Raw genomic sequence first — 13,460 nt, forward strand, 5'->3', positions numbered from 1 at the left:
ATCACACGTTAATGCATTAGCCACAGTGACATTAAGATGTAAACTCACATATCGAAAACTTGTTGCCGGAGTCTTTGCCAGGGAATAATTTAACGCCCCGCGATTTAAAATCTACTGATCGCTTCACTGCAGAAGAGAACAAAATGAAAACAAAAAGAGAAAAGAGAAGGAAAAATCAGAAAACCATGAATGAACCATAGCGAAAAAACTTGATAAAGATTCTTCTCCCTCACATGGCTGAGAGAGAGAAGAGCGAGGTAGGAAATAAAAGATAGAAAGCCAAAGGAATGGTGTGCACAGGTAGCGAGAGAGGTGGAGGAAGACAGGAAAAGGAAAGGGATTTCCAACAGTTGCACCATTTAGCACCATTTTTTCCCGAGGAGCATAATTTATCACATCCTGAACAAAAGTTATAAAAATCACAGCTTTAATCAAGTGATGATGATTCGCCTGTATAATCAAAGCTTTCAGTTAATGTCATTTTAGGAAATAAAGGCTTCCTTTCATCAGACCTAATCAATGGCAAGGAGGACTGATAGATCCCTGTTTTGCCAATATGGGTGACATCATTTCACGGCACGTTGGGTGATGTTGCATTTTTTTTCACGAGGCCATGCCAATCTGAGCACGTACGATCAACAAAACCCGGGGTCATTCCCTCTGTTTTCTGCCCCTAGTTTGCCAAAAAAACAAATCAAGGCAGCACCAAAAGCAAACACTGAGGAGGTAAACACAAATATGTCTCGTCCTGAAACAACAAAGTGTGGCGACAAATCACTCAAATGAACGTGTGATAAAGCGGCTGACAGACTTCACAGCTTCCATAATGACCTGACTAATCCATTGAATGGTGACAAATGGTAGATGAGTTAATGTACTACAATTACCCTAATGTTATAGAGTGGCTGCATGCGCCCCTCACCCCACCCACACACACACACACACCCACACACACCCACACACAAACACACACATCTGGTGCATTATATATGACATTGAATAAATGGCATCACGTGTATTTTACTCCAATTATCTTAATGTGGTGGCATACATGTGCATATGTTTGTGGGACGCTAAGTAAAGTGTTGACATTGAATTGATTAACATGCTAACCGTTTAGCTGCGAGAGGCTGAGCATTAGCATTAATGCGTTACTCACAGCTCTACCAGCATGGAGGTTTAATGCGGTTCCAGCTGTACGTTTTTGTCTCATAATCAATAATGCGTGAAATAAATAGCCTGTATTTCCTCAGCACGGCAATTATTTATAGACTTGTTGTTGTTGTTCGACTTGTGTACGAGACAATAAACGTACAGTACATTTACTGTACATTATGCTTACATTTGTGCTTTTGAAGGGAAAACACATCATCTTCTTTAACAGAATTAATTTCGAACATCTTTAATTGAACCATGGGAGTGTCGCGTCCTAGCAACGAGGAGGTCCTGGGTTCAAATCCACCTGAGGACCAGGGGTTGACCATAAGTAGGAGCGAGAGTCACCTGGGATTAGGCTCCACCCCTTACCCTTATGACCATACATGGAATAACGGTTATAAGTGTTAATAAGTGTTACGTGTTTTTTTTTTGTCAAGTTGGGAAAGATGTCTTTATAAATAAATTAAAAGTAACCGAGGACAAATGATTTTTTTTCTTTCTCCTTACAACTTCTGAGAAATCCTGTCTGTCATAAATTTTCCAATAATGAGTTTCCTCTGAGAAACACATGTATCACAGCTGTCTGCGTCTGCCTCTGAGCCAGTTACTCGCATAAAGTACAAAATCATGTAATTCACAGACACCCACCTCCACAAAGAATGAATATATTATTCCTGACACTGGTGTCATAACGATTCAAAACAATGCTTCATATCTGACAAAGTATCTGCCTCTTAAATCTTTGGCTGCATTTTATTTATTACATTTAAGATCGGAGATTCATTTGTACCAAATATTTGGTACAACCACTGGGAGCTGTAGTTAAAAAATATAGCTCAAAGGAAAATACGATGAGGGCGGAGTGAATACATTTGCCATCTCTCTGCATTGCAGGCCTGACAGATGCATAACTCCTTCTGTCCGTCTGATATCTTTTCCCAGGAATTGAACACCGACTAAAGCAGAACGCAAACAGGTGAGAAACAGCACGCGGGTAATCTAATCAGAGCCTTCAGATTAAACTTTTAAGAACGACGATCAACAGGAAGCAACAAGATAAACACTCTGATCTGGATCAAAGTCTTGCAATCATGTTTGAAATGCATTTCTGCCCCTTGTTAGGTAGCCAAATCTGGGAAATCTGGGCCAAAAATAGTTAAAAGTTAAAAAATTTTTTTTTTTTAATGTGCGGATTCATTTGCAGTTTAAAGCCCATGTTAATATGCATCATAAAATCCATCCTGTGTGTATATCCATCAAAGCTAAATACGCCTGACGACAGCATCTCCTCAAACCTGACGTAGGCTCAAAGCGGCGCAGTCCAACCAAAAAAAAAAAATCTTAACTCTTTCAAAAATTTGATACCAAACTAGCCAGAACTGCTTCTTCACTCGCGGGGGGATCTACCTCGGCGAATCATTGACTTTAGTCACCTTTTGTTCACCTCTGTACCATCAGGATGTCACACTTCTGAAGACATGCCATAGTGGAACAGCAATGTATTCTCCGAAGAGGAGGAAGTTCGCATAACGCACTTTGATTAACGCCGCCCGCCTTTGTGCTGGAGGCCACCGACCACCAATGTTTTAAATGCACCCATGTGGAAAAATGAATGTATACTGCTGTCTGGGGTGATACTATCAAAGCTGGGGTCTAAAATATGATAGAAGGATTTAGATGCACATCCAGGCTCTTATTTTGAAAACATTATTTTCATAATAACACAAAAAAGCCTGAAAAATCTGAGCTTACAAAGTCAGGCTTGTTGTAACTAGTCAATGATCCACTTCCTCTGCAGATCCCAGACTTAATGACCACCTCAGAAGCAGGAAGAGCAGAAAACGGAGTCAACAGTAATGTCAGCGCTGCTGAAATGCAAGCGCCAAAATAATATAAAAGATGATAAAGGGGACGTCCGGATATTTATGAGCTCATATCAACCCCCCCGAGGCCAACGGTGTCTTTGTACTCAGTTTGACTAATGGTTCTGACAAGGAAAAGGACTTCGGGATTTATTTACACAAGAACTAATTGGTATATCCCACACGTGCTAAACGCTTTCCTTTTTCCTTGGCTGTAATTATGCAGATCATTTTCAGATGTGTGCGCTTGATCACATGCAAGTTTGAGATATTATGGGATTCATATCAAAGGTAGCATGCAGTCGACAGTATCCAATATGTTAACCACCCCGAGGGGGTTACTGTCCCCTGATCCAGTTGAATAATGTTTCCATACCAGTGCTCGACTGGTTTTTCTTCAGTACTGACTGACTTATTTGTTGCTATAGCATTGGCTGACTGATAATGCTGTCAGTTGTTCATTAAGAGCCAATCACAGCCCTGCAGACACAGGAACTCATGAATATGTAATGAAGAGAGATGATGGAGGGATGTGATTGGTAGATTCTGCCGCGGGGAAGGAAACGGATTGCTCATAACTGGAACACACGTATGCAACAGACACACACACACACACACACACACACACACACACACACACACACACACACACACACACACACACACCACATTCACCAATGCATACATATCGATAGAGTCATCAAGGATCAAGGATGTACCTGGAAATGCACAGACAGGTGCGAATTGGCGGTAACAAGTGTGAGTTCAGACACGAATACGTGCAAATCGTTTTATATGTGCATAGGAACACAGATATGCACAAGCGTGTGGAAAAACATGCATACACCCCTGAGCATGCAGCAGTGCCACACAGCAACACAAGCTTACAGACGAACACGTGTTGGGTACCATATGGCAACAGGTCTCTGGGGTCGGTGGGTCTATGTGGGGGCGCTGGAGCCAATCCCAGCTAACATTAGATGGGAGGCAGAGTATGTTAGCTCAATGCAAGGCCAACAAAAAAGATCATTCGCACTCACACTCATACCTGTGAGCAATTTAAAAGCGGCGCTGCTGAATGTTTTTGAGCAGCGGGAGGAAGCCGGAGCGTCCGGGGGGAACCCAAATGGAGACGATCCGTGCAGCCAGGACGGGATATCCAATCAGCGTGGCCCTCGATGTTCACTAAACCCCAGTCGTACATTTTGTTTCCGAGTTGGTAGAGGACGAACCGACCACAACCGTAAAGGACGAGTAAACAAACGCATGACTGCAGAGGAAAGGGATTTTGTGTACTCTTGAACTAGAAGGAGGAATGTGTCTTTATCTTATCTCTCAATACTGTAATGAAAGGTTTCCAGTGTGTAAACAACCGTCAAGTGTGTGTCTGTTCGCACTGCATAGCAATTATTTGCACAATATGGTGTCTGGGAAACAAAGTGGTATCGCAGATGCAAAATTACCCTCCATACCCAATACCCAGGAGGGGTATGATGTTTGTTTACAAAGTCAACACTCCCAGTGGACTATCTCGTATTAGCCACACAGGTGCAGAAAGGCTAACGCTAAGTGGCTAAAGGAATTATTACATCTAATTAGTGTAGGATTAATATAGAGGTAAAATTTCATGTGATTCAAGGGGAAAACTTTCCATTTTTCCAATAATTTCCTTCTTATCTATTGTGAAAACGTCCTCGGTTAAAGGTCAGGGTCTAGATCCAACGAACGCACGGCAACAGGAAAGTAAGTGAGATGTCTTTATCCTGCTGATGTTAAAGAAAAGATTGCATTTCCATCACCATAACAACCTGAAGTGGATCGTTTTTGAAACCTTGAACAGACTTGTCTTGCATGAAAACATCTCCCCTGTCTTTCTCGAAAAAAATATACACTATCAGGACTAATGATCTCATAAAAAGAAATACAATAATTGATTGGGATTCCGTTTACCTAGTTTAGTTTTTGTCATGAAAGACTAATCATTCAGGGAAGACCTGTTGAGGGGAACTATCAGGTAACCGAGGAACCGACAGACTGACCTAAAGAGTTGCAGACCAACCAGGCAAACAACCGGGAAGTGAAGACAAACAAAAACACAATCTCCTGAGAGGAGGTAAAGAAGCTGATCGTCTGGATTCTAGTGGTTTTATTTGGCTGATTAGAATCCGGCTTTGCCAAACCTGGAAAAAAAAGCACCTGCTAACGCAGCGTGACTCTCCTGGATTTGAATTCGATGTTGTTTTGAAGATGCAAATTAAGCTGTGAAATGCTTGGAGAGATCTCCAGAGCATTACCTCTGCTCGTATCAAGCGCTGCATCGGAGGAGGTGCAAACATCAATCCAAATCCATTTATAAAAAAGGCTTTTCATTTTTCCCGATTGCCCTAAAATGAAGCGAGTTGAAGCAATGATCACATGACACCTATTTGGACCGCCGTGGCTGGTGTGTTGACACAGCGATGATAACACTTATAAAATTCAATGTCATCTTTTATCTACGAAATTAGAATATCTCTTTCATTTTTGTTTTACAAAAAAACTGGGTAAATTATACCGAACCGGCGCATATATTAGAGAGTTGTTCATTATGAAGCATCACTCCAGTGACGCATTTCATAAACTATCTGGTTTTTGAGAGGGAATATTGTAGCAGCGATGCGGTGAAGAGGATTCCTCCGACGACCTTGTGTGTTCAGTCGTCTCTCCACATCCTCCCTGTTTGCTTTGAGTACCCATCACATTTCTCTACTCCCAGTCCGCAGAACAGATTTCTACACCGGGTGGGGGGTGTCTCCGAGGAGGTCGGAGTTGACGCTGGGCTTTTAATCAACATGCGTTCAGGTAAACTGTGACATCCTGACTTTGCAGCAAAACCTGCTTCCCTCTCTCTCTCCACCGTTGGTTTTCTCCACCCCATCCACTTCCACTTTCTGTAATGTTAATGCTAATTAATAAGAGCCATACATTATTTCTCAGCGTTCAGACTGAAATTCGTACAGTAAATGGAAGCACTGGCAAACGTTCAACTGACTTGATGGCTGGCTGGCCGACTGCCTGGCTGGCGGCCAGACCAAATGGCTGGCTGACTGGCTGACTGACTAGACACTCTCGACTTTTGCTTGACACTGTTAACCGAGCTACTTACAGTAAGTGCAACAGTAGTAAAATTCAGATTGACCAGTCGATTGATGGGATGACTTTGTGAAGCATGGTTTTCGCTGCGGGAACGTATCCGGCTTCTCATGTGCGACAATGTGACTGTTCATTTATAGCCGTCACATTGTTAAGCTTTATTTCCTTTAGTCTAACTTTAGAAAAGGACCTCAATGTCTAACTGTAGAAACACTATCTGAAGAGCTGGGTGCTAACCATTGGGCGGACTGTGACTCACAGGCTTACATGTGAAACTGTGTGACTCACCGACTGACTCGGCATCCAAGACTTTTATCCCCCTCATTGCTGCAAAAAACTACATTCAGAGGTTTTTCTAAGAGAAAAAACATGTTTGATCCTGTGAATGAAAAAAGTTGCCCCATTTAAAGGGTTCTATTAAATCATTCCCATTGACAATCTAGCCAACATGAATCAACGGTTTCTAGCTTTGGGAAAGAGTTGGGGAAGAGTTCCCACCCCCCATTCCAGCTGCAGCCTTGGGATGTATTTGCCAGAGGGCGGGACAATCCGGTTACGCGCAGCCACATCTGGATGCTGGCTTGTCCTAGCGCAGACGCTACACGAGGCAACGCAACAGCTGGGTTTCAGCCACTTTGCTGAAGGGACCTTTCAGCATCGCTTGCTTTTTCCGATCGTGATCCCGGTTCCACGGATCCAAACCTGCCACCTCAAGAGCATCCACATTTAAAAGTCACACATAGGAAAACTCCAACTAAGAAGTCAGGGATCCACTTTAGTTGCCCTCCAATGACTTTACTGGTTCTTACGTAAACAAATTGACAAATCATTGTGGATAAATGACATTTAAACCACTTCCCCCCCCACTCCGTGACGTCTTTCCGCTGCCATCGCTGTCGGAGTCACTTAGCTACCCATGCACCCGTCGACCGCCGGTGCCAAAGCCCCTCCAACTCATCCAAGGGCATGTCAGAATGACGGCCATCGGTAGGGTTTCATGTAAATAGAACTGACAGGGTCGACGGTAAATATAGCATTTCTACATTTTGTTTCAGAGGTTTGGAAAAAAACCCCCATTCAATTCAAAATGTTTCAATAGAAAAGGCTATTTCAGACTGCATCACCCTGGAGATGACAACATATCTAAATAATGACTGAGCTTTAATTAAACATGCTAATGGACATTTGATGTATGACTATTACAACACTAATTTTAATTGGGGGGGGGGAAATGGCTGTCATTAGGCTACCTCTGATTGAAAAGCTTTCATGCTGTTTGAGATATGAATAAATATCATTTTCAGATGCTCTCTTTCATAGATATTTAATCATTTTTTTAATATTAAAAAAAAAGATGCTCCAAAGAAACAAAAGAAAATAAAAGCAGCATTATCTCACCTTTTCCTTTAATAAGATTTGCCCGCCTTGGGTTGCTATTTGAATTCAAATGGTTTATTTCTTTAATTTAGGGTTATCAGTTTACAGCCTGTGGTATTTTTAAAATTATGCCATTGTGAGCCTTTTGAAAATAGATAAATAAGTGATTTTAACTGGCTGCAGGGTTCCTGTTGCTAAATACACAACCGCACCGACAAGTCTTTCCTGTGTTCGAGGCCGCATCCATCCATCCTCTATCCATCCTCCACCCATCCCTCCATCCATCATCCACCCGTCCCTCCATCGTTCACCTTCTTCTTCTTCTCTAAAGTCGTCAAATGTTAATACTGAAATACTGAGCCAAAACTTTCTACCAAATGCTTTGTCTCCTCAAATCCCTCACATCCCACTCACTCTCTCTAGCTTTTCCATCTTTCTCTTTAATCCCTTCTTTGGATCTTCTCCCCACCACCCCTCTCTCATTCTCTCTTCGTCCTTTGTGATGTTCTTTGTTCATTTCTGCCTCTCTGCTCCTGCTTTTCAGCACACATGGATATAAATCAAGGGACATTTTATCAATTGGAAACTTTGTGATTTGGGCAGCGGCAGAAGGAGACGGCAGATGCCAAGTAGCTGACCTTTAGCACACACACACTCATACACACACACACGCACGCACACACACACACACACACACACACACACACACACACACACACACACACACACACACACACACACACACACACACACACACACACACACACACACACACACACACACACACACACACACAAGGTCTCTTAGGATTGTCAAAACTAACCCTACCAATGCATATTTGTTTATTTAGGATCTCAGAGAAGAATTTGTGTTCATATATCCCTCCCTCGCTGTTACGCTAAGCTAACCTTGCCGCAGGGATTTGTCATTTACAATTCATTCTGTAGAAGGCCTCAGCAGACAAGAGCAGCATATGGCCTGCGGTCAAGATTTACAGGTGGAATAATCTTAAGTGGTTCTGTTTATAATAAAACAGAGGGAATGAACAGCCTACAAATTTGAATTAAAGAAAAAGAGAATCACAGCATTAGACATGAGAGGATAATAAATACAGTACAACAAGGCACATTTAAAGACAATTGAGGTTAAGTATTCACAGAACTGCATGATTAAAGCCTGTTTGAAAGGAAAGTTGACTTTTTATTCCTCTGGTTTTTACAGCGTCGGAACAGGAACTCCCTGATTTATCCTCACTGCATATTGTTTGGTTGATACAGAAAACGAGTTGAGTACACAGTGGTCAGACTGGAATCTACATTTACATGTAAACCCAACTTGGTTTCCTTCACTGTGTGGAAATTAATTTCCATAAATTAAGCAAATCTGTTCTTTTCTGACAGGCGGAATGTTTTACACTCACTTCCTTCCCAGTTGAATCAATAGAAGGCTTCTTATGTCATCATCGTAAAGTAATGGCCAGATAATGTACTCAAATTTTTGACATTTTGACATCCTCTTGTGTATGCATGAGGTTTTGCTCCATCTCTTTGAAAAGAGTCCAACCCACACATTCCTGACAATAATGTTTGCTCAAGGGCGGCCACTAGAGGGGGCTGTGTTCTCACCTGTCCATAATAAATAATAAAAAAAGAAGGACATTTGTGATTAGATTTATAACCTAAAGGTCATTAGAGTTGTCCTACAGCTTTTATGTAAAAATAGAGCATTCGACTAAGATTTCTATCAAATAGTGTGAAGATTAGGTTCCTCATTAGCTGCAACCTTTTCAACCTGACCTTCTGCTAATGTGTAAGACCCGCCAAAGTAATGGAGATGAGTGACGGCTGACAGGAAGTAGCCAATGAATCACAAGGTTGTTAAGAACTCTTCTAATTAATCAACCAAGCTATCATGCTGACACCTCTCATGAACACGTCAATTTAACTAATTAAAATCCATTTACATCACTTATAGCAATTTGAAGCAAATCTCAAGAGTAGTGCTCAGGCTGTCAATCAATCAATCAATCAATCAATCAATCAATCAATCAATCAATCAATGTATCTATCATGAAAAGTCTGAGAGAACCAAAAGGAGCGATGTGGAGAGCGGGCGGTTTATGGACAAGAGGAACAAATTGGAAAGAAAGAAATAAAGACTAAAAGAACGGATGATCTCCTTGACCTTTAATGGTCCCTTTGAGCTGTAAACTAAAATCTGAGGTGTCGGTGGGTAATATCAACATTTTCCCCGCCTCCCGCGTCATTTATGATGCCAAGGGAAAGAACTCAATCCGTTTGGTTCTCAACTAATCAAAGAGGATCAAGGGAAGCGTTTGAAAGAGAGCAAAGATGTGTCGAAGGAAGAGGAAGGAGGTGAGATGAATCATGTTTTAAAATGACTCCACTTCATATTTGGGGAAAAAAAAGCTCTCTAAATTTGACTAAATGCCCCACTTTTGTATTAAGAATATTTAATTCTAGGACCGATTGTGTGTAAAGATATTCAAAAATAAACCCTTTATGTTTGTTCTCTAAAGATCTAGCACATGCTGCTTTCAAGGAGGGGTGACATCCGGGGTCGAACCCACAGATTGAGAAATTATTCAGTTAATATAAAATAACCAATGAATTAATTGCAATTTCAACTGCTAATTGGGTTGGATGATCAGCTGGGCCTTCACGGGGCATGATGGGAGCATGGATGGGCTTTAGGGGGAGGCGAGTCGTGGGGATGGGGGGTTGGGTGGTTGGGGGTGCCAGTAATAATCAAATGGTATAGTGTAATCCTGGTGTGAAGCAATGACCATGAGTTATTCTTGTGCTGCACCTGTGCTCAGAACCCATCTAAGCACATTACTTAAGTCTACACTACTTTAACTTGGTAAAAATAAATGCAGTATTTCAAGTCTAGTGGATTTATTATAATAAACCATGATAATGTATTTAAACCACGCTTCATATCACAGTTGTCCATGAAAAGCTGGGATTATCTGAAGCATCGCAGATGAGTGTTTTGTATAAAAAGGGAAAACAGGGCTTAAAAGTAGCATTTATCATTTGAGAATATTAAAACAATGTGAAATATAAACCCTACAGTTGTTCCACACATCGTTCCTTCATTACTACCATTAACAGACATGGATTTTGCTAAACAAATATCCAATATTGTTCGCCTATATGAGTCGTTACTCCAGAGAGACAGCGAGTAGAAATGTTTCTTGGAAGAGACGGACGAGTTGGCGAGCCTAATCACAGGAAGTTAGAGGCAAGATGATGGGTAGGGGGGTGGGGGGTGCTTGAAAGGAAATAACAGCATGGAGAAAGAGAAGAAACAAAACAGAAAATAACAAGAAAGCAAAAGAAACTGCACGTTTCAAAGATCAGTCATCAAAACACTGTAGATAAGTGAGCTCTGTTTATCAAACATAACCTCTATATGCATTATCATCTGTTTGCGTCTTCTACATGCCCACATTAGGACGCCGGTGTCAGCGGATCTAATTGCACCTTCCACTTCTTACCTTGATAATGTGCGCTGAAACCACGATAACGGTGGTTGCCATCGGTCACGAAATGTAGCCGGAGCCAGTTTTTGTTACTGACGATGGGCGAGGGGACGTTACCCCCGGACAACCTGAAACAGAGACAGGAAAGACATTTGTGAGAAAGAGAAACGCATAAAAACAGACTTCAAAAACCTCAAACCATCCTAGAAAAGGTTGTTGAGGTGCGGGCGAGTAATCTGTGGTTAGAAAGAAGGTCTTTATTATATAATCAGGGCTCGACAAGAAAAAATGGTGCATGGTGGTGTTGGAGATCGCCTGATCTTGTTGGCGGGTGTAAATCTAGCATCTGTTGCCCACAACCTGCCTACATCATCCTTCATTATGCGGACTGACAGAGTGGAACACACCACCTTCAGTAACTTAAACTTATCACTATTGAAGGGATCATTATAGTGTTTGGAGGCCTGGCTGGGGACAGGAGGATCCATTCTGCAACTGTTTGCTCCAGTCCAGAGGATAAGATCCCCGAATTGATTAATTGACGGTGAAGATGAACAAAAGGCCTCGGGGTGAGCGAAGTGAAGAGTGACAGGTCACTTTTGGCAGCCTTTGAGGATACAACTGCTTTCCAGTTGACATTTGAGGGATGAAATAGTTCCGTGTCCCTTTGAGTTCCTGCAATCTCTACAGAAACAAGCCCATGTCTGAAGATCACACCTTTGAGGCGCGGCGCTTTCATCTCGTCGTAAGAGCCGCCATGTGTTGTTTCTCTGCAGTTACATCTTCATTGAACATTGGTTGTTACACGCGAACACACTGGTAAACACTGTGGGAAGCCGTTAACCCGTCCATCCATCCATCTGACCTCTTATCCGAGGTTGGATCGTGCTGGCGGCATCCTTAGCCGGGTAGTCCAGACGGTCGCCCCAGCAACCCTCTGCAACTCATCCTGGTGGATCCTGAGATGCTCCCCAGATGGATGAGACACATAATCCCTCCGGGAAGCTCTGGGTCTACCCTGGCTTCTCCTCACAGTTGGGTGTCCTGGGAAAACCCCAAAAGGGGGGGTCCTCAGAGGACGTTAAAATCAAACCCCCAGATCACCTCATTCGGCTCGTCAAGGTGTCTAAGCTCCACCTCCTCTCTCCAAATACCCGACAGCGGAAGCTCAGTATGGTGTGTGTGTGTGTGTGTGTGTGTGTGTGTGTGTGTGTGTGTGTGTGTGTGTGTGTGTGTGTGTGTGTGTGTGTGTGTGTGTGGACTACTGACCAATACCTATGTCCTCTAATCACAGCTTTAAAATGGAGCAGAATGCTGAGAAGGTGCTTTTGAAGGCGTCCCTGTCTAGTTGTGTGTGTGTGTGTTTATGCAGGTGTGTGTATGTGTGTGTGTGTGTGTGTGTGTGTGCGTGTGCGTGTGCGCATGTGTATGCATGTGTTTGTACGTGCGTGTGTCTGTGAGACAGAGAGAAGGTCACCTTGTGCCCTAAATCAGTAGGATTCTCTGATGTATGCTATTACACACCCAAGTGTGTGTACTCACACACACACACAGACACAGACACACACACACACGCACACACACTCACGGATATACATCATAAATTAAATGCTAACGCAGCAATACACAACTGTAAATGTAGGTGAACAACATTCATAAAAATGAAATGTCTTCAGTCGGCACCTTTGACATAAGAGATCTTTTGAGGTTGGGGGGGGGGGGGGGGGGGGGTCAATAGCAGTAAGTATTCCCATTGATGTTTCACCCGTCGCCACCTTGTAGATCACATTCAGACAGACAGGAATTGCATTCAATTTAAATAAACCAAAGCAAATCAATGCTGAATTATTCTATTAGCTGGGAGAGAGAGGAGAATAAAAATGTCAGACAATAATCACGACATATCAAATGTCAGCGCATGTAGCCTGTTTATTTATCCGTGCAGCCGGACCCGGATTGCCTTGAAGTTTATTTGGAATAAATGAATAAGAATCACTGCCGGAATCATACACAAGCTTTTAAATGCGGAGGACGTAATTTGATAGAAACTGATTTAAATTTGCTCTGAATTATGTTTGCTAAATGAATTTTAGTGCGGTAAATTACACTTTACCTATTTCTATTGTGCGCAGACTGTAAATGATTATGATCCGTACATAACAAGATTATAAAAAGAGGCATACAACCGGATTTAAGAGGCTCACAAGAACCCCAAAGACATGGATCTTCACCATCTTCTTTCCCCCTTCTGCAAACTCCTACCATCCTTTATGTTTTCAGCTCCTAAATCACTTCCAACAATGACATCATCAACCATTTACGGTCGTGTGTGTGCATTCAATCGGTTCCATTATTAAAATAGGAATTCAATCATAAATCTACACAAAGAGAGCCTTTTGTGATTTTCAAGTATGAAACGACAT

The 13,460-nt window shown here is 42.2% G+C and overlaps 1 protein-coding gene and 1 long non-coding RNA gene across 3 annotated transcripts in view; one reads left to right on the plus strand and one right to left on the minus strand.

Annotated features, from left to right (window-relative positions):
• Positions 1–13,460, plus strand: part of LOC137606957 (uncharacterized) — a 289,217-nt gene that overhangs the window by 105,183 nt on the left and 170,574 nt on the right. The window lies entirely within an intron of this gene.
• LOC137606956 (CUB and sushi domain-containing protein 3-like) overlaps positions 1–13,460 on the minus strand; it is a 255,437-nt gene that overhangs the window by 92,730 nt on the left and 149,247 nt on the right. Inside the window, exons 6-7 of the mRNA XM_068332318.1 lie at positions 11,053–11,165; positions 49–126 (exon numbers count right to left, since the gene is read on the minus strand). Coding sequence (XP_068188419.1) covers positions 49–126; positions 11,053–11,165 — 191 coding nt within the window. The remainder of the gene's footprint in view (positions 1–48; positions 127–11,052; positions 11,166–13,460) is intronic.

This window comes from Antennarius striatus, chromosome 14 (genome assembly GCF_040054535.1).
Source record: "Antennarius striatus isolate MH-2024 chromosome 14, ASM4005453v1, whole genome shotgun sequence".
Lineage (NCBI taxonomy): Eukaryota > Metazoa > Chordata > Actinopteri > Lophiiformes > Antennariidae > Antennarius > Antennarius striatus.